At 41.3% G+C, this 27,802-nt stretch overlaps 2 protein-coding genes across 6 annotated transcripts in view; both read left to right on the top strand.

The window, feature by feature from the left end:
* The first annotated feature begins 389 nt into the window (after window positions 1-389).
* uap1 (UDP-N-acetylglucosamine pyrophosphorylase 1) lies at window positions 390-19,275 on the top strand. 2 transcript variants are annotated; one of them, XM_080770741.1, is made up of 11 exons: window positions 390-539; window positions 1,203-1,519; window positions 4,622-4,826; window positions 5,544-5,719; window positions 7,086-7,258; window positions 11,609-11,802; window positions 12,395-12,535; window positions 15,456-15,644; window positions 16,778-16,819; window positions 17,958-18,024; window positions 18,573-19,275. In XM_080770741.1, the coding sequence occupies exons 2-11, from the start codon at window positions 1,234-1,236 to the stop codon at window positions 18,663-18,665; spliced, it is 1,566 nt and encodes a 521-aa protein (XP_080626867.1). In that variant the 5' UTR covers window positions 390-539; window positions 1,203-1,233; the 3' UTR covers window positions 18,666-19,275. The 2 variants fall into 2 exon arrangements, with proteins under 2 accessions (XP_080626867.1, XP_080626868.1); XM_080770742.1 differs by lacking the exon at window positions 16,778-16,819.
* A 6,236-nt stretch (window positions 19,276-25,511) lies between these two features.
* ddr2a (discoidin domain receptor tyrosine kinase 2a) overlaps window positions 25,512-27,802 on the top strand; it is a 42,768-nt gene continuing 40,477 nt past the window's right edge. For all 4 annotated transcript variants that reach the window (XM_080770730.1, XM_080770728.1, XM_080770729.1 and 1 more), the window contains exon 1: window positions 25,512-25,678. The gene's annotated coding sequence lies outside the window, so the exon portion shown is untranslated. The remainder of the gene's footprint in view (window positions 25,679-27,802) is intronic.

Below are 27,802 nucleotides of genomic sequence, written 5' to 3'. Positions count from 1 at the left end.
TTTACAGTGGATAAACCAGTATGGACAAGTCTAAGCTAGCTGTCAAACCCGTTCTTTAAAAAATATATATTATCCAGAGGCTTAAAGTTGTGCAGTCCGCCTGACAAACTAACCAGCCAATCACAGCGCGACTGACCATCGCATATAACTCATCCCGGTCCTCGGGCTATGGAAATTTAGCATAGGGAATTTAGCTGTGGAAAGCCTGGTTTCTATTTAGTTCCGTGCTCACATCCGGTCATCAGTCCGCCTCTATCATATCCGGTCATTTCCACGCGTACATGGACACGCGGGTGTTTGTTTCCGTATCCGCTGTAGACCGGACATGCACGGTGCCATGGTTAAACGGATCTAACGCGGCCGGTACTACGAGTGCCACGTCAAACGTGACGAACAAGGAGGTAGTAGTGACTAGTGAGGTGGGTGGAGTGAGAGAGAGAGAGACGCCGATACGAGAACAAGAATCTCCACTCAAGTGCTGCGAGAGACATTCAATGCTCTTAATGCAAGCAAGCAAGCAAGCAGCTCAGTTGGAGAAGGTAAGCCCTGATCTATCTCACGACTGTCACTTTCTATTCGTTCAGCAGACGTCACGTATATTTTTGTTAATTGAATACTGTACATACATAGCTAGCTGACGTGAACTGGTGCTTGTCATTCGAGCGTGCTGCTGTGCTGTACCACCACTGGACCCAACGAGCTAAACGCCCAACGAGCTAAACGCCGCATTAACTGATATATACTGTAATAACACGTTTATTGCTTAATAGAACCCATTGAGTGTACAAATGGTAGGGTCCATTTGGTTCAATGTGTACATTTATTTGCGTTAAATTGTATTGAGTTATTATATTGTCATGACTTCAAACTTTGTAAACAATATTATATGATTATGTTAATTAGAACCTATGTATGCCATGGTTGTATTCAACAAGACATTAATCTCATGCAATTTATGGAGAAATTGAGGGGTGTAGGCTAATTTTGTAGGCTACTGCAGCAATAAATAGCTTCCATAAATGCAAGGTGTATCCCTTTATGTAAATGTAATGATTTTCCTGTACAGCAAGTTACTCTAGCTGGGGTGTGTGATCTCACAAAGAGAAATTGAGAGAAGGGATTGTCCCTGTTAAATCTGTCATCTTACATTTGTAAATGTGTACTCTATGATCTTTATGTCTTTGTCTGTTTCATGTTGACAGAGATAACTGAAAACCCAGCAAAAGTGTAAACATGGAACCAAGCAGCAGGAGCAAACTGGCCCACAGGTTGGCCGAAGCAGGTCAGTCTCATCTCCTACAGTTCTGGAGTGAACTGAGCCCAGAGGAGCAGGAGGACATGGCCGCTGACCTGGAGCCAATGAACTTTCAGGAGATTAATGGATTCTTCAAGAGTGCCATGGAGATGTCCAGTGGCAGCAAGCAGGAGAAGATGGACTCCCGCATGGAACCTGTGCCTAGAGAAGTGCTTGGCAGTGTAACGCGAGACAGAGACTTCCTCAAACAGTGGGAGGCCGTAGGTGAGTTACATCAAGTGCTTTTGTAATACTGTTTTAGTACATGCTCGAAGTTTATTAGCCTACAAGGGAGGAGACTTTTTTTTCGTAATTGTAAATGCAAAACTGTAAATGTTCACTGTGTTCATTATGGTGTTGAATGACATCATATAATATGAGGACATTGGCCAGTTGTTCAGAAACACTCGCCAACAGTTGACCCTTGGGAAATATTCCAGAGTTTAGTCTACAGCTGTGGGTTTGGTGGTGTGGAAAGGGTTGACAGATAATCAAGACAATTGACGAAAGAAAGATGGTTGGATTATTACCTGGCAACTGAATATGTAATTATTAGTATACAGTATCATTTAAAGAACAAGGAAGACTCAAAAGTAGCCTTTCATAACAAAGCCTTGTGAAATATTTTGTGGAGAACGCTAAGGACAAAGCCTACTTAAATTGCAGACTGTTGTGTGCGTTGTTCTTCTTTGTATTGTGTATTATACATTCTCACTAAACATTTCCAGCTTCAGTCTCCCACATGGATCAGTTACATGAGAAAGTTAACTGGCATCTCTCACCACACTGTAGAAACCTGAGTGTTAATTTAAATCTGAGAGTGTACAAATGGACACAGCTAGAGTGAGTTAAGAGTTCAATTAACAGTCAGGATTCAGCAGTGTACGCTTTTGTAAAGTCCCTCTTGGCAGCAGGGATTTTAGCGGGCCTGTTTAAGAACTTCTGCCCCGAGGGAAGATGACCTTAGAAAGGGGAGGCCGACACCATCTGGTTCTGATTTAGTTCTGACGTAAATTGGGGTACTGCCTCACCCTTACTCATCATGAGGTCACTCAAGTCTGCGTGTGTGTGTGTGTGTGTGTGTGTGTGTGTGTGTGTGTGTGTGTGTGACGTGTGTGTTGTGTTGTGTTGTGTTGTGTGTTGTGGTCAAAGTCTAGCAGACCCACCCAGTGGTTTGTCATAATATACGTAGTCTGTCTGTATGGCACATAGAAATTGAAATGTGTCACATGGCAATAGTTTATGTAAGATAAACTAGAGTGTATCTTAATGAGATCAACTCGGATAATCATCTCAGGTTATCTGGATAGGGTTATGTTAGGTCATGGCTATTTGCACCAATGTATTATATCAGGGGTTTTGACTGATTGTGAACGAGGGTCCACCACCCTGACGAAAATAATCAATCTGGGCACTATTCATTGTGTTGATTTAAGATTAGTGCTTTGGTAACACTTGCTATTCATCCCATGTCTATACATCCAATCAACCAATGGTCCACGATACTACTAGTGGTCCATGGCATAATTGTCTCCACCAGGCCGAAGGCATGGGGAGAGAGTATGTTTTGCACTGTCTGTGTGTGCATGTGTGCGTCCGTCCATCCGTCTGTTACCAGCTAATCTCCGACACAGTTAAACCAGTCGATGCCAAATTTTGCACACACACTCCCTGGATGCCAACATAAACCTCTGCCCCAAAATTTCCAGAACGGCCTGTTATAGCTCCACCAGGAGGCTGACTTTCGTAAAACAAATCTTTTGATATTACTACTCCAGATTCTGCCCAAAAAATCCCGCAAATCGTTACACAGTATCTCTATAGTCATGTGTTCAAGACGGATCCGTCCAATATTTCATATTCCATTCTAATTGGCTAACATTGGCTGTCAAAGTTTGTAGAATTGGCCCGTTTTGAACAAAAAGCCGTAAATCATGAATGCAGCGTGCAATTTACGCACAATCTTTCACAGACTTTCCTAGTAGGCTGAGGAATATATCCCACCCTTTTCACATTGGTCTGTTAAAGCGCCACCAACAGATGGATTTTAGCAAAACACATTTTTGGAACAAAATGCCTCAAGCCATCCAAGGCCTATTATAGCGCCACCAGGAGGCCACAACCTGACCTGGCCTGGTGGAGACCTGTTCCCCGAGGGGCACTTTAATTAGTTAGGCCTGCAGCTAGTCCATGGGAAATGTTTTAGAATGTAAATACATTCATCAAATATTTGTATTAATAAGCGTGGTGTGGGAGAAAAAGTTTGAAATTAAATAATGACTGTTAAGGGCTTGATTTAATTCATTGCACAATACTACGTGCAACAAATTATATCAAGCCAAGGCATTGGCAGATGCAAGGTATATTTAACTGAAATATGAGAGTGATCCAGAACCACTGATCTATTCCCACGATTACCATTATTCCATTGTCTTACTTTATCCAGCTAGTACCTTTATTAGAACCCCTTGAGATCCATTCCGTACAAGCACAGACAAAAGCTCTATCAGGATTAGCTGCTCCACCACCTGATCACCCACAAAATAGCTAAGTTCATAGTAGCATACCCATGCAAAGCATAAAAATGTGAGGGGCGCTAATATATTAAAGTCTAACTCATGTTGATTAGGTGATGTAATGGTGATGTAAATCAAACGGTGCAAACACAAACATTAAACGCCATTAACAATAAAGAGACAATATGATGTAAATGACACATTATGACGTACATTTTCCCTTCATTGTCAATGGCGTTTACAAAACAAACATTGAACTAAAGACAAACATTTAACCTGTATATAGTAGGGGCGCTTTAATGTTTAATGTTTGTAAAAAAAAACCTCAAAAGACTAATACATACAGACAGATGCACCTGCTGTAACATACTAGCATGGGCCAATATTTGTAGTTGTGGCAGATTTGTTTCCAGGCCAGTAATATTAGCATATCACTGCGTAGATATTAGTCTAGAACTTCAGCGTGGAAGATTCATTTCCAAGGGGTATTTACAAATGGATTCACAGCAAGAAATGTTCCACTTTGAATAGTGGGCTCTGATTGGTCACCCACAACTCGGGAGTGAGTGAAATGTAACTCAAACCGAAGAGTGCCAGACCAGTCTGGTTTCCAGGCCAGTAACATACCCATGAAATATATAAACAAATACATAAAAGTACATAGGTTTACTAAGTTGTTTAGTTTGTGGTATTTTAGAAGGACAATCAATAAGAGATTGTGCTACTACTGGCTACATTGGGTGTCATCAGAACTAAATAAATATCGTACTGTAGGTAATAATGCAAACATTCTTTCTCTTTGTGCCCTCAGGTTTGCACTGCATTGCCCAGAATAAAGTTGCTGTCTTGCTTTTGGCTGGGGGCCAGGGAACCAGGTTGGGGGTGTCTTACCCCAAAGGCATGTATGATGTGGGGCTGCCCTCCCACAAAACCCTCTTTCAGATCCAGGCGGAGCGCATTCTGAAGCTGCAACGGTTGGCTGAGCAGAAGCACAAGACCAAGTGCTGTATTCCTTGGTAAGAATATTACACTGCAGTGTTGATCAGAGAGCATTCAGTAATCCTTTTTTTTATATTGTGGCTGTTAATCTGACAGTATACTTGAATATGATTTCAATGATCATCATAACAAGCATGACCCCGTTTGACCTGTATGATGATTAACTTGTTCAGATGATTGTCACCATCAAAGAAATATCACCCCAGGAAGCATTTCTCCTAGAGGGGGATTAATGTTCCCTGTAGAGTGCCAGGAAATCAGCAGAAGCCAGTCAGGAAACCAAAACAACATTTTGGGCAGCTACTGAAGATTATATCAGATTGGCATAATATTTGTGTATATAAGAAAGGACTTGGTTATGACTTTATTGGCTTATAAACATTTACTGCATATTACATCTTTCAGTTTAGTTTTTGCTGAGGTAAGGCTTTTAGAGTTTTATTGTCAGTAAGTTCATCTGAATACGAATTGAAGACTTGGCATACTGTACATTTTGCTCTCTGGATTCATAATCTAAGACAGGCTTTTTAACTTTGACTTGTTTCGGGAAAAGTTTTGCCATGAATGCAAGCTCTGCCTCTGTCTCATCGCAGCCTTGCATACATTTAATTATTGTATATTAATAATCATACATGTCTTCATTCAATACAATTTGCACTTAAATATAACAATATTACAAAGTAAAGAATTGGACAAGACAAATGATTAATAACTTCCTATTGAATTCCTTGCAGGTACATCATGACCAGCGGGAGGACAATGGAGTCCACCCAGGATTTCTTCTCCCACCACAACTATTTTGGCTTGAACAAGAATGATATCATATTCTTCCAGCAGGGCATGCTACCAGCCATGGACTACAGTGGAAAGATCATTCTGGAGAGCAAAGGAAAACTAGCCATGGCGCCAGGTATTTGTGTATTTTGTATTTTGCATTATAATACAATATTGAAAATTGTGCTATGGCTGTCTCTGTCTTTAATAGTGCACAATTTATTTGGTCTAACTCCAAATATTGGCAAGATGTCTTCACTAGTTATAAATTGATCCATTCCAGATCCATATATTCTCCATATTGATTTACACTTCACACTGGAACAGTTCTCAAAAGTCATACTTTTCTCAAACAAATGAAGAAAGATTGTATAAAATTACAAAACCAATTTTAGCATGTCTGAATGACAGTTACTATAGTACTAAAGGTGCTATTATCATTTTTCTCAAGCATACCTACACTAATCTTCTTCCTAATTCAATAGTAAAATCAAGTTAACACAAAGTTGATTAACACAAAGGACATATTATCATCCCCAAACCATAAAAGAACACTACAGACTGTGTACAGTGCATATCACATCATAATTATTATACAACATGTGGTGCATGTTGTTGCTGTCGGGCAGAAACCTCTTATAATATTAAAACTTTATTTTTATTTTTTTGTAATGAATCCCCTACTTGATCATACTACAGCGTCACACAAAAGTAGCAGATCCACAAGCTCGAAGCGTGGCACAGCGCGTTTTGAGCCTGCAGATCTGCTACTTTTGATACTTCCAAATTTGAATCGTGAAAAGTAACACTTTTGGATATTCTCTGTCGGGTGGAAACTGATATGGGTCTCTGTTCAGCAACTTGACTGACTGTGGAAAGAAAGTGTTACTGAGACAGGTGGTGTGTGATTTGATGCTCCAGGTTATTCTTTAAATGGAAGGAGGAAGAACGGAACATGAGTAGGGTGGCTCACACACACCTTTTTGTCACCATTATATTCAAATTCCTCCCACTTGATTTACAGTGGATAAACCAGTATAGAGGGTTAGCTATATGTCAAAACCCGTTCTTTAAATATATCCATAGGCAAAACTAGTTTGTGCAGAAACCTGACAAACTAATGAACCAATCACAGCGTGACCAACCATCTATTTGGGCTAAGAGAACATTTATCCTTTTTTCAACATTGTGTTCATATATGGGTCCTCACCAATATAGGAGAGTACATGCCCTCTCAGACGTGGACTCTGGATCTTGATTTCTGAAACATTGACAAATAAAACAGTGGAGCTTATTTCATAAGAGAGCAGATTTTATTTTAACTGTTGCTTGTCCTGCACCTGGGCAGCTGGATTGTCGTGCACTACCCACCCCCAACATGGAGCTATTTAGCTCATTTCAACAAAGAAAATAGCACTCACAGCACCTTGAAGTGTTCCTTTCACTTTGTTCATTGTGTGTGTGTGTGTGTGTGTGTGTGTGTGTGTGTGTGTGCGTCCTAGATGGCAACGGTGGCTTGTACAGGTCGTTGGGGAACCAGGGCATCGTAGATGACATGGGCCGTAGGGGGATCGAGTCCATCCATGTGTACTGTGTGGACAACATCCTGGTGAAAGTGGCTGACCCCGCCTTTGTAGGATTCTGTGTGCAGAAGGGGGCAGACTGTGGGGCTAAGGTTAGTGTGTCTCTTTCACTTGTTCATTCCTCTCCTTTTGTCTTTGTCAGGGTGTTTCCTGATACACTGTAACATTGTGAGTGCTAATTCAACTGAGACCTTACAAATGTAACAAACTTCCCGTATGGGTCCATTTGCTTACATTCTTACACTCTCTAAGCCACTGGGAACTTTACTAGGTTAAGGTTTAAGGTTACATTATAAACCTTTATGTCTTGTCATATGAATTGACATCCTTTAAAGGGGAATACCACTTATTTTCAACATTGTACTGTGTTCTTGGTGAAACAGACACACCTTGCTTTCGATTTCGTTTCTTCCCCTTGAAACACAGGAAAGAGATTATAATGAACTCACTGAAATAATTGAATTACTTTACAATGCTTATCATTTTGTGACAACACAATTTATGATGTCTGGGCACTGTATACCCGTTACCAAAGACTGTAAAAATGCCTCCCTGCTTGGCACTCAGCATCAATGGGTTGGATTGGGTGGTCAAATCAACTAATCAAATGATTCCCGAGCATAGCACGGCACGGCTGCAGCTCACCGCTCCTTGGCTGCGGCTCACCGCTCCAAAAGATGGGTCAAATGCGGAGACCAGATTTCACTGTGTGTGGTAACGTGTGTGAAATCGTACAATTTTGACTTTGACCGTATTATGATCTGCCCTTCACTTCATCAGGAAGCAATCATCTTATAAGGATGTGTGTGCATAAAGACATACAAATATGTGTTAACCACATATTCACAATATTATAGTGACTTAACTTAGTTAGATCACTGTATCATTGCAGTTAAATTACAACTTCTCTGCCCCACCTTGAGTTATTCTGTGTACTGTAGATACTATTACTAGGATATCCTACATAATGAGTGTACATAATGTGTTTGACACAGGCGTGGTAAGTTTGTGGTCCGAACAATGGAACTGCTGTTAGGAGGCAGCTGAACTTCCCATAACTGTCCACTGGGTGGGGATGTAGACCATTTGTTTTCCTATTCGTCTCTTCAACTCAGTTTGGGTCCAAACATCCAAACATTTTCAGTATGGTTTTCAAGGAATTCTTAAGATTTTTTTTCTTTCTAATATGCTATGTATTCATTAAATTATTCACATAAAGGTACCTTGAAGTAACACTTACTTCAAACATACTTAGTCCAAAAGGGATAGATGGCACCAAAAAAAGGTCCTTGCTGTCTTGTTTCCGTTAGGCCATATGCAATCAATTCATAGACAATTAGTAGTTCATTGATGGCAAATAGTAGTTCATGGATGGCTTTTGGTTCAGGGTTCCTGGGTGGGTTTGGTTTGTCACTTAAGATCTCTGCTCAGTATCTTCTCGCTCAGCCCAAAAACCACTTACTTAACCAGAGAATGTTGGCTCTCAGTGTTGTGGTATTAGATAACAGAGGTATGATGTATGGATGGAAATGGATCTCCCCTTTCACTAAACAATTGTGCCAAAGAGAGCGTGCTATTTTTCAGGGAAAGAAAGTTTACAGGGTACAGTGGTTAAATAGGAACCTTAACTGGTTTCTTCTCAGCAAATAAATTGGCTTTACGACACATCTTAAAACTACTGTGGCCCAACTGGCCACGCTAGCTTCACGTGAATGTTTTATAATATGCTTCTTTAACTGCAGAAGACAGACACCATTATTCAAATAAATGTAGGCGGCTAACTATAGTTTTGTTAATGGAAAATGGAGTCCTAAGAACTAAATAAAACTGGATGTTTTACTGTACATTAACTGTACATATAGCTACAGAGGTTTTGTATAGTTCTTCTTTAGTTCATATTCTGAGAATGGAACTATACTGTATGTGGTTGAAACATTAAATAATTCACACTAACTTAGAAATCACATAGTTTGTTCATTTTAGATACAATGTATGTACACCATGGATTCATATTTTAAATATATAAGTAATAATGTGTGAATTATCTGTTGTGCTAAGTTTTGTGTTTTTTTTTACCTACAGTAACTATTAGCCACAACGGACCTAGATAGTTGGAGTGCAAATGTTACTTACGAGTTAAATAAACACTCCATACTTCACTGTTTAGTGAATGGGAAAATAGCCTTTTCTATGCTCCGGAGCTCTGGCTCTGATACCTCTTTGTGGTTTCAAACACTCTGTGACCACAGCCTTTTTAGCCTGTATCTATGAACTGTCTACACACATGCTCATGTGGACACACACACTCGACAAACTCAGCTCATTGTCGAGGGGTCAATGAAAAGGCAGTTGGGACCATTTAAAAGCTATGGTTGTGTAACTGTTTTGGCCGTGTGAATGGAAAAACCTTGGTGAATAAATGGCGGAACAGTAAGAGATGGAGATGTCGCTTTAAGAAAAGGCTTCGCAGGAGTACGAAAGTAGGACGAGCTGTATTTCCTGGCAATTGTGGGCAGACAGCCACTTACATATACTGTACAATAGGTAGGTTGATGATCAACATCATACCCAAACTACAACATTTGTCTATATGGGACCTAACGCTCAAAAATGAAATTCTGCAGAGCACTCATGCCATACACTTTTAGAATACAACAAGAAGTTGTCCGAAATGGTATTTATTAACTGTAAAATAGCATAATTACCGGTAATACATTTCCGGTGCCTGCATCATTTTGGTGCTAGTGTCGGGGGAAGACACTCAAGTTGTTAAACACATTTATGTATGGTTGTCGTGGAAAATATATTCCAGTGAAAGATTATTATTTTGTATGTATGACTTTAAATACAAATATTCTCTAGGTGTACTGATTGTTTTTGTCCCACACTTGTCTATGCCATGAATGTCCAAATGCAATGCACAGATAATTGTCTTTTGAAGTATTCAACATTCTAGTCAAAACTGGTCAGAAATCAGTTGAAGGTATTTAGATATAATAAGCTTGTCTGCTCCCAATCTTTGTCAGTGCATCTGCTGAAGAGACATTAAACCTCATTAGTGTGAACCTTCCTCAGATGAATAGAGACCCCTCAGCTATATGTCTCTTCAAATTATTTACTGCTGACCAGACCTTTTTCTGAAAACACACACACACACACACACACACACACACACACACACACACACACACACACACAGTAGTAGCTGACTAGTAGCTTGAATTCTAGCCTGGTCTGTTTTGCCGTTTTGTTGCTCATACTATAGATTCTCACTCGAAAAGCTGCTCTCTTTCACTCAACTCGCTTAGAGTACAGTACACATATCAATAATGAATTGCATTTTTATAGCGCTTTTCCAAGTGCTCAAAGCGCTTTACAATGGTTCATTCATTCATACATTGGGAGGTGAAGCGACGAACAGTCGACGCCAGCGTCCTCACTTCCCACATTACACACCAATGGTGGCAAGCTCACCGACCAACTCATTGGAGGCAATGTAGTGTTCAGTGTCTTGCCCAAGGACACTCTGACATGTGGACAGGAGGAGCTGGGATTTGAACCGCCGTCCCAGGGATCATTGGACGACCTGCTCTACCTCCTGAGCCACAGCCACCCTCAACATGTCTTTATCTGTCCTGCCTAAGGCTTCCATTCCATTTTTGCCTCCATCAAGTCGGATGGCCGAAGCCCAGAGACTCTGTTTTCGTGCGTGTGTGTGCTCCAAGGAGCACACTTTTCTAGTTTCATTTAAGTCCACTGCTGAGTAGCGTCAAAGTTGATAACCCTGTCTGAAGATTGTCCAAATGGGCACAGTAAAACCAAACCAACCAAACTGTCTCTAACCTTGACTACGCTCTCCAGGGCTTTGCGCTACGCCTCTGACGTAATTTAAACATACCAGCTTGTATATTATATATTATATTTAAATGTTAAGTGCGGAACCAAAGAGCATCCAGAACCCACTCCTGTTTGACATTATGAGTTGTGCGGTGAAGCAGGGATAGTCTGATCAGAAGAGAAAGGAGACCCACCCTCCTGTCATAAATTACCGAACTCCGCTACAGTTCATGTGGCTTCTTCCCCCAGCCCCCACCCTCCTTCCCAGCACCAACCCCCTCATCATGAGCAAAGTCTGTCATTAGGAACCAACAGATGGGGGAGAGGGTTTTTTCATTTTGAGCAAAACTTTAGCTGCTGGGTATAAAGTGGCGCACAGACACTCAAAGAATCCCCATCTCCAGCTGTTTTTCGTTATTTTCTCCCCCAAGTTTTTTTATATATAGATTTGTATGATCTAATCATTAGATCAACTTGAACGACAAATTGAAAGTTACATGATTTCATTAGATTCTAATGAACTATGTTTTTATGCTTCCTTCTGCTATACGTTAATTCTGCCATACGTTTTGTAAAACATTGTCTTTTTGTCACATCTGTCACAGGTGGTAGAGAAGACCAACCCAACAGAGGCAGTTGGCGTGGTCTGTAAGGTGGATGGGCGTTACCAGGTGGTGGAATACAGTGAGATCACCCTGGCAACTGCTGAGAATCGCAGCACCGACGGGCGACTCATGTTCAATGCCGGCAACGTTGCCAATCACTTCTTTACGCTGTCCTTCCTCCAAGACATTGTGCAGTAAGTCTAATTCATTGATAGATAGTAGGGGTGTAACGATACATTTTAACAGCAGTGCGATCCGCATCATGATTGACAATTCGATACATCGACGACGATACGATACTGTACATGGACGATATTGGTTCATTCATGACAAATTGACAATACATCCCGATCCCAACAATCTTTCCTGCATGTCACTCCCCATCTCTCTCTCTCTCTCTCCCCGTTTTCTGTCGGTCTACTGTACACTATCAAATATAGGCAGAAAAGCCCCAAAACGTTACTTAGTATCGATACAATCGGTTTTTTGCATTGCAAAACTATTCGAGACAGATTATTTGCATTGCAAAACTATTCAATATGATACGAAGTCAAACGATATGTTGCTGTTTAGATACTAAACTACAACAAAAAATAGATGGATAGAGATTTTCATTGCTGTGGCTGTTTTCATTCAGAGCAGTAAGTGTCGTAAGAGTCATAAATGTGTAACCCTTTTAAGCAGCCATATGTTATACCCACTCATCTTGTATTATTGGTTCTGATTTCTCTCTCTCTCTCTCTCTCTCTCTCTCTCTCTCTCTCTCTCTCTCTCTCTCTCTCTCAGGAAGCATGAACCTGAACTGCAGCACCACGTGGCCCAGAAGAAGATCCCCTATGTGGACACACAAGGACGTCTCATCAAACCAGACAAACCCAATGGGATTAAAATGGAAAAGTTTGTCTTTGACATCTTCCAGTTTGCCAAGTGAGTTGCTGTGTTTGTTGCTTTAGCATGTGTGTGCTACTGGCAGACCGTGTCTCCCAGCGTCCAACCCAGTGAGCGGTGCTTGCGAGGTCCTAGCAAAAACAATGAGCAGAATGTTTTTCTGTAGTTCAGAGGTCTCTAGAGAAGTGGTTCCCAACCTTTTGTGGATCAGGGCCCACTTGAAAATCTCAAACGCGTTTGTGGCCCACCCCTCAATTTAACATGGTACTGTAGCTCATAGCATGTGCGTTCAACCACAGGTCGCAGATTATAAAAACCTGCCAAACCTGTCAGTCCGTCACGCCACCATATACGTTATGGCCGTCAGTCCGTCACGCCTCGTGACACGTCACGCCACCATATATGGCCGTCTCCATATATGAAGATCATGACACTGACCTCATCAGTGAGTGGTGACTCATATGCCAATTTTTATTGGTCGCAACAACTCGAGTAAATACTATAGTTTTTGAAGTAAAAAAAAAACAAAACATTCCATTAAGGCGAGACGCTACAGGTGAAATCATGATTTTTCCTTTATTTTATTTTTTGCTATTTTGCTTCCTAAACATGTTTTCTTTCAAACTAAAGCAAAATACACATTAAAAATACAGATTTAGATGTTTATTTTAGCCAATGACAGCTCGTTTTTCTGGGTGAAACCATAGAGTATTAAAAGGATAGAGACTGATCTGGCGCGAAGCTCCCCCCCCCCTGCGATTCATGTCAGTGGAAGTTGCTCAGTGGCGTTTTGAAGCACCCGGAAGGACCGTCTATTTTCCGCCTTTTTTCGCCGATTCAGCATTTGGGTGCAAAATGCGGAAGTGCAACCGAGCGCTCAATGTTAAAGCCCAGCTGCACGGGGTTTCCTCGTCATGAATGGGTCTGTGACCGTCCGCCTGCAGTCCTTCCTCTTACCACTAGGGCCCAGTGTTTCAACATTGGAGTGCCTCACTGGCCCCTTGGGTGAAACTCCACCATCTCTATTTTCATGATTGGTTGTTGGTACAAAGGAAGTGACCATATTTGGATCAGACCACAGTCAGCTCGAGGTCCAGACCGTTCCAATGATATATGCCATTATATGTTGTTGCCAAGGTTTGGATGAGATATTTTGTCTCAAAATAGTGGCTTCAAATAAAACGTTTTGGAATTTTACAATACAAATCTTTAAAGGCCGTTTTCTCAAAATGAGTTTTCCTCATACCTGGGACAAAGAATCTCCACTTCAGTTGAACTCACATACACCAAACGTTCCAGTCTTATTCATAACTATATTCCGCAGACATTTACAGATGGATTTGTTGATATATCATTCACAGCCTGCTTTACACATCACATTTTAAAAACATGCTGAAAATTGGGTTTTTTATGCCTGTTGACACTATTTTCTGATTTGTGGAGTGATAATTAGAGATATCAAAAATCCCATCTGTAATTTTCTTTGTCTCTAATGTGTCAACAAAATGAAATGATAATTTTGAACCTGGCTTTATCCGATCTTCAGATTTATCGTCCCGAAATGTATGCAAATTAGCGCATATAGCGCCTAATTTGCATATTTAAACATATCATTTCAGAAAACTTGTAATACAAAAAAATCACAATTGTGAGCTTGTAGATCGGCTATTTTCACTAGTTTTGGTCCCGCGGGGAGACATAAAATGTCTCTTTTGGGTCTCGAGCTAATAAGGTTGGGAACCCCTTCGCTCTAGTCTCAGAGTGATGAAGATATAAGGATTATATTTGCTGTATGGTACATGCCTCTCAATGAGGCGTAGAGTCCAGTCGCCTGAACTGGTCCCATGCCTATCCAGCCCTAGCATGACTCCAAGGTCCTGGTCACGTCATCTACACAAAATACTAATAATCTGTGTGCAAACTAAGTATTAAATTACATAAAGTTGCTGTCAAAATTAGCGGATTATAATGACTTTCTCTGATTTCTTTGCAAGAAGATAAAACCTCTTTATCGTTCAAAATTGGTAATAATTATTCTCTATTTTTGTTCGATGCTCTTAAAATGTACAATCCAATCCATCGAGTACAATTGCCGTTAAGTTTATTTTTATCTTTTTATAAGTCAGATGCCAGGCCTGCCAAAGGATGGAGGTTTTATGAGCAGTTCCTTCATTCCACCTCCAGTATGAATTACATGACATCATCTTTGAGTCATGCTCTTACTAATAGAACCCAACATCTAATGAAAGGATTCCTGTCCTGATGGATATATGGGGGAGAGGAGGGCCAGCCCACTGTCCACTGGAACCCCTTATTCTCAGGGTTATTCAGTGCATTCTAAACCAGGGAGGATGGTGACCATTTGTTGCTTTTGGTAGAAAAATTAACAGTGTTGCTATTACCGGGAAAAGTGTTGTCACCTCATTTCTATACCAACCTCTTGTCTTTCGTCGGCATGTTGTGTGTTGGTGTATGCTTTTATTTTTGTCCTAAAAGGGCAGTTGATACTGTTTAGTAGTGTTGGTAAGCCGAGAGGAGGGTGTATATTGTATATGCACAGGGGAGGAGAAGGCTCTGTTCCTAGGGATTTGTTCCTAGGCCAGCTGGGGCTAGACATGTGGTTCCTGAGACAGGAACCACATGTAGAAACCAGTATTGCCAGTATCTCTGAGCACGTGCCGGCGCATAATACAAGGCCCATAATGGTGGTCTGGCACGTTTTGCTCATTGACTTTGTCTCACAGTATAATTAACATTACTGGCCACCATTTTCCAAAGCTAGACTGGCATAGATCGCCAGACGAATTGGTTTTATGTTGACCTGTTTTGACACCGGTATGGTTCTTTTTAATGCATGCATGCTTACTGTATGCGGTTCTTGTGTGTGTGTGTGTGTGTGTGTGTGTGTGTGTGTGTGTGTCCGTGTCTGTCCGTGTGTGTCTGTGTGTCCGTCCAACAGGACATTTGTGGTGTATGAGGTGCTGAGAGAAGACGAGTTTTCTCCCCTCAAGAATGCCGACAGTCAAGATGGCAAGGACACACCCACAACTGCTAGACACGCCCTCATGTCGCTCCACCACCGCTGGGTCCTCAACGCAGGGGGGCACTTCATCGACGAGAACGGCACGCGCGTGCCCGCCATACCCAGGTGAGCCTCAGACGGCCCACGTACGAGCATAATATTATCCCCCTCCATTGATTCTACACACACGGTGAACATGTTCTGCACACGACCCCACAAACATGCATACACAAGTCCAACACACATTTTCACCGCGTGTTTCACCGTTGCTGTGTTTCAGCCGTAAAGCATGAAGTCTCATCTATCGCAAGACTTCACAAGCTCCATGCAAAGTGAATGGAGCTTGTGAAGTCTCGCGATAAGCAAATATAAGCAAATTAGCACTACAATCCCAACATTCAAGCCCCATTCAGGGCTTATGGTAAATAGCCAAGTATGCGTTTTTTCACAAAATAACAACTGGACCACTTTTATGAGGACCAAATGACTGCAACTAAAAGTAAGAAAGCCTTCTAGCACGAAACTCTTCTTTAAATATAAAAAATCACACCCGTGTGAAGTGAGGGGCGCTAATATATTAAAGTCTAATTCATGTTGATTAGGTGATGTAATGGTGATTTAAAACAAACGGTGCAAACACAAACATTACACACCATTTACAATAAAGAGACAATATGACGTAATGAGGCACATTATGACGTAAATTTTCCCTTCATTGTCAATGGCGTTTACAAAACGCCAATATATTTCGAAAATAGCTTAAATAGCAGATCATCTACAACGCATCACATTGGCTATTTTCACTATTTTTGAAATAGAGCTTAAAGGGATAGTTCACCCACAAAATGACTTATTTTCTATCGATTACTCACCCCGTGGAGCCTTGAATTTGTTTCGTTTTTGTCGCATTCAATAATTACAAAAAATACCTATTCCATATCTCCCCTTTCCCATTCCATGTAATGCCAGCGCCGCTATTCCAAAGCCATTTTCAGCAATGGTATTATAATGTTTTCGGTGAATAGATCTTGTTGAGCTGGTCATTTTGAAAGTAGCTCTCAGGTCAAAAAAGAGTGGGCACCCCTGCTTTAAGTGCTCAATAAACTTTACTTACATTTTCTATGGCTTTTTAAACACACACACACACACACACACACACACGCACGCACGCACACACACACACACACACACACACACACACACACACACGCACGCACGCTTCATGCTTGCTCACCAGTGTGTATGTATAATGTTTCCAGAGACGGAGCAGCAGGCCATGTCACAGAGGATGTCAACATAAAGTAACTATCCCTCTGTGGTACAGAGTGCATGGTGTCGGGCTTTGGCTTTTCTCTCACTGTCGCTCACTTGCGTCAATAGTCTAGCATTGCTTCATATCCTCTCTTGGCCCTTTCCATCGTCTGGCACTGAACCGACTGAGTGAGGAGCAGAGATGTGTGGAAAGCAAAACGCCAGTGAGCTCATTAACGGTCAGTGCCAATGGCGGAAATGGCGGTGAGTATGATAGTTTGAGACTATTGGAACACGAATTCCTGATAACTGTTGGAGAGAGTGGAGTCCGGGTCATAGTGTCATATGACCTGTTGACGGGGCGGTTTCTCCCTCAGATGGTTGATACTAATATACGGAATGTGTTGCATGCTGGGCAACGGGCGGTCGATGATGATGAGGATGATGTTCACTCTGCAGCTGATGTTATCCCCTGTTTGTCTGTTTTGTCTGCCGGGGGCTCGGTGGACAGAGACGCAGACCACTCCTCCTTACAGATTCATATGCTTGCCAATTCACCTCAATATTCCGACTTGATTTCAAACGAACTTGTGATCCATTGACATTTGTGGTCGCCATAAATGTGATTTGTTGATATGTCGCTCCTTTAGATGGTTTAATGAGCTGTAGTAACACTGTGTCCTCTTCTCAAAATCAGCAAAGTTCTCCTTCACTCTCAGCTATTGAGACGAAATGGCAACACGTCTGAAACAGTCATCCTGATGTGTGATTGATAACTCCTCTCTGTAATCAGTACCTGGAAATGACTGATGGCAGTAGTGAGTGTTGTGGAAACTTTCCTAAGCTCCCATGTGATGGAGGAACGACCACGTTGCCTGTCATTCATCCTTTTTCTTCTGCCAAAAATGGCCGATCTATAAGCTCACAAGTCACAAGTCACAACTCATCACGATGCGATGCGTTGTGAGCTTGTAGATGGTCCATTTTCGGCGAGCGACAATGTCGTACGATGTAGGCCTAATGCTTTGAGTTGGATCTCTAATCACTAGCCGTGGTGGAAGAACAGCTGGTCCTAGCATATGCAGCTGCTTCTTTCATCTGTCTGTCCGTCTGTCCGTCTCTGTCTGTCCTTGAGAGCGTATTACTCATCTTCTCCCTCCCCCTGTGTCCTTTCCCCATCCTACACAGCCTGAAGGATGGAACAGACCTGCCAATCAAATGCGAGATCTCCCCACTGGTGTCCTATGGAGGAGAGGTAGGGAGGGATGGGAATCCAACATGTTTTTCTTTTTTTATTGGGTGGGGGGGGGGGGGGGCTTGTCTTCTTCTAACAACAACTAACAATGCGCCAATGAGCTCATATTGAGGATCTTTGTATTGATTTTATAACATAAAAGTGCATGGACAAAACAGACAACCAAGCAGACTAACAAAATAACAAAGAAAAAGAAAGAAAATAAAAATACAAAGATTTAAGATAAAGTAAGAGTGTATACACTGTGGGCTGTATTTTGCGTGTCTTAAGTACCAGGTCTTATTTCCTAACTTGAGTAAACTAAAGACCTGGAGGTGTGATCAATGCTCTTTGGCCACTCAGAATAGCCAAATGGCATTGATCACGCCTCCAGGTCTTTAGTTTACTCAAGTTAGGGAATAAGACCTAGTACTTAAGACACGCAAAATACAGCCCTGTGTATCATACAAGTCCAAAAGAAAAAAGATAAAAAGAAAAAAGAAGAACATGCAAAGGCAAACGATCTGTGCCAAAATCTATATAGAGAGTTTTGTTTGTTCATTTGTCAGGGTCTCGAAGAGCTGGTGACGGGGCGGGAGTTCCGCGCCACCCTGGTCATTGATACGACTGGAGCCCATGAGCTAGTGAAGAACGGACTGTAGGAACTGAGAAGGAGAGAGAGAGAGAAAGAGAGACGACAAAACCCAAATATCAACCTTTGTCTATCCTCTGCTCTGTAGTTGGGGGGAAAACTGTGATGTTCTCGCTGTGCAATAACGCTGTGTCCATATGCTCTTTACAAGCTGTCATGTCTAAGATAAATGAATGAATGAATGAGCTGAAGTGTACCGTTGTACATCTCAGTGCCCGGTTCCTGTTTGGTACTACAAAGGGTTTGTTTTAAAAGAGCACTTGAGCACAGTATGAAAATGAAGGACTGGCTGGATGAAGCATTCGTACGACGCAGCTATTTATTTTGCTTATGAGAATTATTTTTATATTATATGCATTGAAGGATGCCGTATAGGTGGTAGTGGCCATCTAATCTCATTTTACCCATTTCTATGCAGTATGTACATAGATAAACTACAACTTGCAACATGCAGTACATTAGATCTTAAATCAAATGATGGGTGAGATGATTTTTTTACTAATATGTAATGAATGTAGATGGTGGGGTTTGGGGGGATGGGGTATTTATGGTAGTTACTTTTGTTTCTGCTTGTAATCATATGAAAAGAGACACGATTCAGCATGAATTTCTTTTCTATTTTTATTAAAGAAAAATGTTATTTAAAACAGCAACTGTATGAGTCATCTTTGTGGTTGTGCTGTATGAACATGCTTTTCTCTTTATGTACTTTAAGTGTGTACACTATATCTGGTCGTGTGTGTCTATACAGGTACGGTATGTACACTTGCACATAGGCTAAACCTATATGCATCTGCGAGTAAGTATTAGTGTTTTCCTGACAAATGTATGCATGTACAATGTGTGTGTGCTGGTGTGTTGGCCCATGCTTGCAGTGGTGGAAAGTAACTAAGTACATGTACTCAAGTATTGGACTTAGGTCAAGTTATTTTTTATTTTTTTTAACTTTCTTCAGTATTTACAATTTTCAATACTACATCTCAGAAAAAAACTCTTTCTGATTCTTTTGGGAAGTATATTTTGATGCAGATACTTATGTACTTTTACTACAAGTTTTGAATAATAGGACTTCCACTTGTAACAGAGTATATCTACATTGCAGTATTGATACTTTTACTTAAGTAAAACATGTGAGTACTTAACCCATTCTGACCGGGCACCCATTTTGGTGTTAGCATCATGTTATGCTTTACCTATTGAAAAATAGCAGATCTACAAGCTCATATCGCGCCACCGAGTGGCGCGATACGAGCTTGTAGGTCTGCTATTTTTGAAAAATTCGAAGAACGACTGACATTTTTAGAATCTGATCTCAGGTCAGAATGGGTTCATCAGACCAGTGTGTGTCCAGTGGAAACCTCGTATGAATCTGATCTCAGGTCAGAATGGGTTAATTCTTCCATCACTTGCACAGTGTGTGTTTTTTGCATTAGAGCTCCCAGTGGCTTGAATCAGACTTTCCAGCACATGGTTTATGTTTAAGATGGGCCAGAGCATGCTACACCGCTGCAACTATTCAGGAAATATGCTTTGTGGCTCCTCTCAGACTCGCTGCTCTTTTCTTTTCTCGCTCTCCAACCAATGACTGCATGCATCATGATGTGAAAGACTGCAGCGCAGTCGATGCAAATAACTGGGTGTAGCCTGCCATGGCCAGACTAATATCACTGTGTAGATATTAGTCTGGAATCTGTGTGGAATCTGGTTTTCCAATGGGCAAATTAACCTTAGTCTCATGATAAACCATTTGCATAATGCATACTGGGCCTTGATTGGTGCTCCACAACTTCGGGGGCAGGGAATTCCAATAGCTATTTTTAATTTTAAAAGATTGCAATGGCAGATTTGTCTGATTAACAGGCTACTGGGTGCCCGGACCACCACGCCATCGGCCTGGGGCTATTGTTGTATTTTTACATGCAAGGGGAGGGTCATTTGACAGCATTCTGTTACTCACCCAGTTTGCAGCAAGCATATATTTACTGTAAATTTAATTTGAATTTACCACTATTGCCAAATATATTGGCAGTAGTGGTAATCTCATTAAATTACATTGAAAGATATTGCTTGCTACAAAGGTGAAAGACATCATTGACCTTTCTGCCTCACAAAACTTTTATTTGTGAAAAAGATTACTTTCAGAAGTGGTTCCTGGACGGTTCAAGAGGTCATTGGAGGAGTCAACATTTGGGGAAGTCGGGTAAGAAGATGACTTTTCACTTGTGTTGTCCTTGAAGCAAGTTAACAGCAGTAACATCTATTATTATATATCTATATTATATATGATATATTATACCTATTATTATTATTATTATTATTTATTTCAAGATGTCTTCTATCATTTGAAATCATGAGTAAGCAACTATGACAAAATGGTTAAAAAATAAATGAAAGCTACTGTATGGCCCAAATTGCTCCTAAGGGTAGGGGTATAAATTGATATAGTTGATCCAAGTCATTGGGTAAAATATTTAACATTTTCAAGTTTAAACTAATGTAGTCTCTTATCAAACTACTATTTGCAAATAGTCTTTACAGCACCCGTAGTGTCAGAAAACGGCAAGGGAATATCCTATCTTAAATGGGATGCACACAAAATAATGTTTCCTGGGGCTGGGAGTATGCAAGGCGTTGCCTAGCAACCGGGCCAGTGTTAAAAGTAGATTTTCAGCTAAACCAATACTTAGGCCCATCACGGCCAGTGGATCATAGGCCATCGACGACTCTTCTCCATCCAACACGGTTTTGGGCTATCCTTTGTGCCTCTCCCCAGCTGATTCCCTGTCTCTTCAGCTCCGCCTCAGTGTCCCGCCTCCAGGTGTTCTTAGGTCACCCTCTCTTCCGCTTCCCTTGGGGGTTCCAAGATCTTGAAAATGTGCTGCCTTCAGACAGCTGTTAATGAATGTCTGGATCCTGCAATGTCCTCTTAGTCATCCTCCACGTCTCTGAACCGTAGAGAAGTATGGATTTGACGTTGGAATTGAAGATCTGCACTTTGGTTGTCAAGGCTATTTCTTTAGGACCAGATGTTCTGGTCTAGCTTTATACTAAGTTGCTCTAGCTTTATACTTTATAGCTAAACCGATAAAGTACATTCATTGACAGAGAATTCTGACAAAGGCAGACAATGGTTGGATTTAGGCATCAAATTAAATGAGTGTAGGATATTCATCCAAATGAAAGAAATAATTCAAACAAATTATATGAACTAGAATTTCTATAGAATCCTGTACATTAGAATCAACACGCAAAAGTGTTTATTGTGTCCTAAACAATAAACATCATTAAAATAAGCTCTGGTTGCAAAAGAGGTGAAGTGGCCCTTTAATCTCAGAGATTTCTGAGAAACATCTCTTGCCCCGCCCCCACTGGCTTTCTTTTTTTTCTCACCGAGATGGAGGTAATACGCCGTCGTACATTTTTGACAGATATAGCAAATATCTGTGTGTGTGTGTGTGTGTGTGTGTGTGTGTGTGTGTGTGTGTGTGTGTGCGCGCGCGCGTGCGTGAGTGTGTGTGCGCGCGCGTAAGAACGCTTTCCACTTTCCACGTGTGCCTCCTCCCGGCTCACGGCCCTCCCTCCAACTTCACAGCCAGGTTTCAATGATTGGGTAAGGTCACATGACAACACATTTTCATAGCCTAGTTGTTATTTCAAGCCAAGGGAGAGTAAATAAACAATAGAACAAACGGAAACATAATAAATTAGATATCTGAATTTGGTAGGTATGTCCAATTTTTCCTGTCCAAAATTATGTAGTGATTTGAGGGTGTGTAAGTGATTCCCAAACGATCTTTGGTTAGCACTAGTTTTGGGCTTGTCATGTGCATTGCACATGTAGGTGATTTATAAAGTCGACTCATGCCTTTATGAATCACTTGAAAAGAAGACGCTGCGGTGAGCGACGGAGCGAGTGACCGCATTGACCGGTCAGTCAATGGCCTCAGTCAATGGCTCAGTTGACAACTTGACAAGCCATGGTGGACTGTTAACAACACGTGAACCAAAATCAGTACCTCCGCCAAACTGTTCTTTGACTATTATAGAACTTTAGAAGTGTCTATTTGTACGTCTCTAAATGTTTTTATGAATTGAACAAGGTGGACCCTCTTGTGTAATGCTTAATTGGGTCGTCCACTCACAGTTAACAGTCTTTGTATTGGGTTTGTGCTTGAAATGTACAAATTCTGCAAACTGTTAATAAATATTTATATAAATCAAAAAAAGTCTCAGCCATTCACAGCAAATTACGGTTTTGAGGACAACTTGGGAATTGCTTTAAACCTGTACGCCTTTGCCTTAAATATGCGTACTGTATATCTTATACTAGCTCTAGTCCATATAGCCATGCCTGTCCAGACATAATGCACTATGTTGCATCGATGCAACTGTCAAAATTACTGTACAGTTGACATTTGCATGAAATACCATGTTATTGCGCAACATTTCACGGTGAAGCAAATTACATCACATTTTAGGCCACACCCGGTTACACACACACACACACACACACACACACACACACACACACACACACACACAGAAGGTGCAGCAGTACAGTACAGCACAGTATTGTACAGTACAGTATGGTACAGTACAGTCTGCTGCAATACAGTATGGTACATTACAGCATAGTACAGTATGTTCTACAGTACAGTATTGTACAGTACAACACAGTACAGTACAGTATTGTACAGTACAACACAGTACAGTACAGTATGGTACAGTAGTCTGCTAAAGTACAGTATGGTACAATACAGTATATATCGTCACAAAATTGACATTGAGTTATTTCGTAAAACATCTTGTGATATCATCTTGTGATAGGCCTAGGAGTATGCATATCCAGTCTACATGTGTTGTGGGAGTATGGGGTTGATTGATTGATTGAAATATTTATTAACAGTTTGCAGAATTACAGTACAGTACATTTCGAGCACAAACTCAATATACAAAGACTGTTAACTTAACTGTGAGTGGACGACCCAATTAAGCATTACACTTGTTTACAAGAGGGTCCACCTTGTTCAATTCATCAAAACCTTTAGAGACGTACAAATAGACACTTCTATATAGTCAAAGAACAGAACAGGAATTCATCATAAAGGAGGTAAAAAAGGAAAATAAACATATACAGTGAGGGGAAAAAGGAGTGCGTGGTGGGGGGATTCAGATTTACGGGGGCCAGTTTCGAATTGTAGCCGTCTGTAGGTGCCCTTTGAGAGCGGTTTTGAAGGAGTCAAGGGATTCGCATGTCTTAATTACTGTTGGTAGAATGTTCCACATTTTTGGAGCGAAAATAATTTAGTCCCTTGTTTGTGCCGAATCTTGGTTGTACATGGTTCGTTGCACTCCCTCTGGTGTTGTGGGTGTGGACTTCGTTAACATTAAGGAAGTATCGACAGGTACATGGGTATCTTGGTGGTGTATCGAATCTTGTGGAACAGACCCATTGCAAGATGCTGTACTCTGTCGTCGACCCTAAGCCATTCCAGCCTGTCAAAGTGGGCAGGCGTGAGGTGGGTTCGGGGGGTGAGGCCAAGTAGGAGCCTGACCAGTTTGTTTTGGGAAGTCTGGAGCCTAGATTTAAGGGCCTTTGAGGAGCTGTGGTACCAGGAGGTGCATGCATAGTCAAAGAAGGAGCTGTTGCCCACGCGACCATAGACATATAAACGTAGACGCCCTTTCCTGCTCTGAGGCGCATGTCACAATTGAAGGCACAATTTTCCCGAGATTCCTTGCAAAGCATTTGCCTTCAATGTCAAGCTTCTGCGTGTGTAACATAAGTCCCGGAAAAGACGCGGTGTGATTGGCCAGTAGTCACTTGAGTGACAGTGAGAGACATGGAGGAGTCGCATTAGTGACGTCACTTGGGCAGCGATGCAGCGTGCCTTCAGCACTTCTAAATAAGAAAGCTGCAGAGAACTGTTGCTTTGTGTTAATTATTTCTTGTGACAGAAAACATTCTTGTAAAGCTCCTCAACTCCTGGAGTAACAGAACAATACCTCTTTGGAAAAGTATTTGGCAAAACTGCTTTTCCACCTGGGATGACAAAGAAGGGTGCAATTTAAAAGGAAATTCAAACGTGATCATAATGACATGTGTTTTAACGAAACCTTCACAATCCTAAATGAGCCTTTTGATGTCTTTGGAATGGCCAAATACTTTTGTCCATATCAGCAGTAGAACACTTGTTCTATGACGTCATTAAAATATTCTTTCTTACATTTGACTCATGCTGTACACAGATCTGCTTTGACTATTATATTATTATACTTCTTGAACCTCCATGTGAGTCAGTGAAGTCCTTTCAAGATGGTTTCATGAAGATTTATCTTTGATGGCAGCTAAAGTGGAATATGAGGCCAACGGTATACTTTCATAAAAGGTTGCTACTGCTTGTCGATTGATGATTTTTGAACCAAATCCATATAGATGAGTGGCTTTAACATCTTTAATGAATTCTTGTTTAAGTATCTTTAAATATATATTCTGTATGTTTCTACTCTGACGGGTCAATAGACACTAAAACCGACAAAATTACAACATGGCAGTGGAAACATTACCTTGAATTATCAATGATTGATTGAGCAATACCCCAAGCTGTCAAAAGAAAGGACTCTTTTCAAGATGTATAAAGCTTTCTGATTGGGCATTGGGTTCTGCTTTAATTGAAACCTTATGTGTGACATGTGGAATTCTGGGACATTGGCATGCCCCCAAAAATCCTCAGAATGTGAAGTTTTTTTTCCTTCCTCTCTCTCCCCCTCTCTCTCTCTCTCTCTCTCTCTCTCTCTCTCTCTCCTCTTCTCTTCTCTCCCTCTCTTTTTTTCCTTTTTGCAGGGGTGTCTTACATCAGCCCAGTGAGACCTGGTGAAGGCAACTGACGGACCAAGAGAGACAGAGAGAGAGCGAGAAAGGCTTGGATTGTATATCCTCTGCCTCCTGACAAAGGGACGCTCACTGGACTAGATCTGTATCCATCCCTGAACAAATGTACTGAAAGAAGAAACATCTCAGAAGTAAGTTGCCTTTCTCTCAACCAAAATTCAACTCTTAAGATTTCCTACTTTTCTGTCTGTCTTTTCTGTCAACTTATTAGCCTCTGGACTGTGAATGTTTGGAACCGAGATTGCATGTGCTTAATTTTATAGAGCCTTTGTTTTTGTTCTCTTTAGGTGTTCAATGCTGTAGGATTATACATTATTCTGAATGCCATGGCATATAAATTACATTACATTTGAGGTTGTGGCTGTTTGCATGGCAGGTTAGAAGAGGATAGCAGAGCAATTCAGTGAATCCTAATGCTCACTCTCCACCCAGCTCCCGCTGCAAGAACAGCTGTTTCATACAGAAGCCATAGCTTACTGTTTCATTATGTGGTTATACTAAAATGTAGGATTTAAAACGTTTAAACTGTTGCCATTTTCATTTCTTCACCTTATGATTATTACTCTATAGTTTTGTTATGCTTTAGTAGTGTATTGTATACCATATGAGAATGTGTCTCAGGTCCACAGATATGATTGTACAATTTAGAATGTTACGTGACTCCTTTATGTCTGTCTCGCTTCCAGCTGAAAACATCAATTTTGTTCGCTTTGTTGTGGAATGCTCGTGGAAAAGTTGAGCAATAACTTGCACTGAAAACCTATTTCCCAACCGCTGCTCCCTGGATTGTCAAAAACGTGGACAATAGACTTTTAAACTATAAAAAGCTCATTGTAATTAACTCATCACGTCAAAGCAAATGGAAGCACCGTCAAGTACTGCGGCTCTGAAAATCCTTTCCCTAGAAGTATGTCTTGCTGGGTTGTAGTCTGGTAGAAGTGGTATGCAGCTGCTCTGGTGTGATGTAGGTGTCACGTAGGCGGTGTATAGGTGGCATGCAGGTGTCCTCATGTGGTATGTGGGTGATAAACCTCCACACACAGAGCCCTCATTCAACCTTGTTGGAGCAGACATGTGGTCACCGAGCAGACATTTCTTTTTTTACTAATTTAATTATTGCAGATGTTTGTCCGAGAGAACGTACGTATATGGACTTGACTGGCTTTTTCTACAGTAGAAAACCAGCTATGGAATCTGAGCAGGTTTGGTGGAAAAGGGGGACTCTGTCAATGAAACACTTGTTATGCAGTGGTCACAGTGGTCAGCCTGGTTATCTGAACCTAATATCATTCTGGGAAATAGTGTGTATGTATGTATGTGTGTGTGTGTGTGTGTGTGTGTGTGTGTGTGTGTGTGTGTGTGTGTGTGTGTGTGTGTGTGTGTGTGTGTGTGTGTGTGTGTGTGTGTGTGTGTGTGTGTGTGTGTGCGTGTGTGCGAGCGCGAGCGCACATGCATGTGAGAGTATGCACTGTAATAATGACTGCACATACTGTATAGTAGTACATTAAACTGTGTGCCTTGTGCAGGCATTCACGTACGTTTATAAATAACTGTGTAAACATGGATCAACAGCACACTGTATTTTTCATTTGTCTTAAATTCACTGTGAGCCCTCACATCTCCACGTTTCCTTTAAGTTAACAGAGGAATGTACACCGCACGGTTCATTTGACAATGGGCCCCATACCTTTTTAGTTTTACACTTGAAGAGTCAATTTAACCATAAGGATTGTGCTGTGTGCACATCAGGTAGTCAAGCTACGACTTGTTGAGCCTCACGGTGACTGCTTCAGGTATATCCTATGGATAATAATATACACCAACCTATGCTCATGGTGGCTATATTACCACAGTCTAGTCTTCTGTCACTGACACTGATGTCCTGTCCATTCCCGTGTTGATGTAAGTCTATTAAACCCTTCTAAGACTGGACCAGGAAACTTGCTTGATCAGTGTAAATAAACTCTTTGCAGATTGGAGTGATTATGCCGGACAGGGAAATATACCAAATGCGTAATTTGGAATTTATAGTCCCTACTATAGTCCCACGCACGCACGCATGCACACACACACACACACACACACACACACACACACACACACACACACACACACACACACACACACACACACACACACACACACACACACACACACACACACACAGTGTGTGTCAGTCAGAGAAAGAGGGGGGGGGGGTGTACAGACACGTAGAGTCGGTTCAGAAAACAGAGATAGATGGAGAGCAAGACCGA

This window comes from Protomyctophum bolini, assembly GCF_963924005.1.
Source record: "Protomyctophum bolini genome assembly, chromosome: 8".
NCBI classification, from domain to species: Eukaryota; Metazoa; Chordata; class Actinopteri; order Myctophiformes; family Myctophidae; genus Protomyctophum; species Protomyctophum bolini.
Note: the sequence above shows the minus strand (reverse complement) of the source record. Positions and strands in the feature narration are given on the sequence as shown.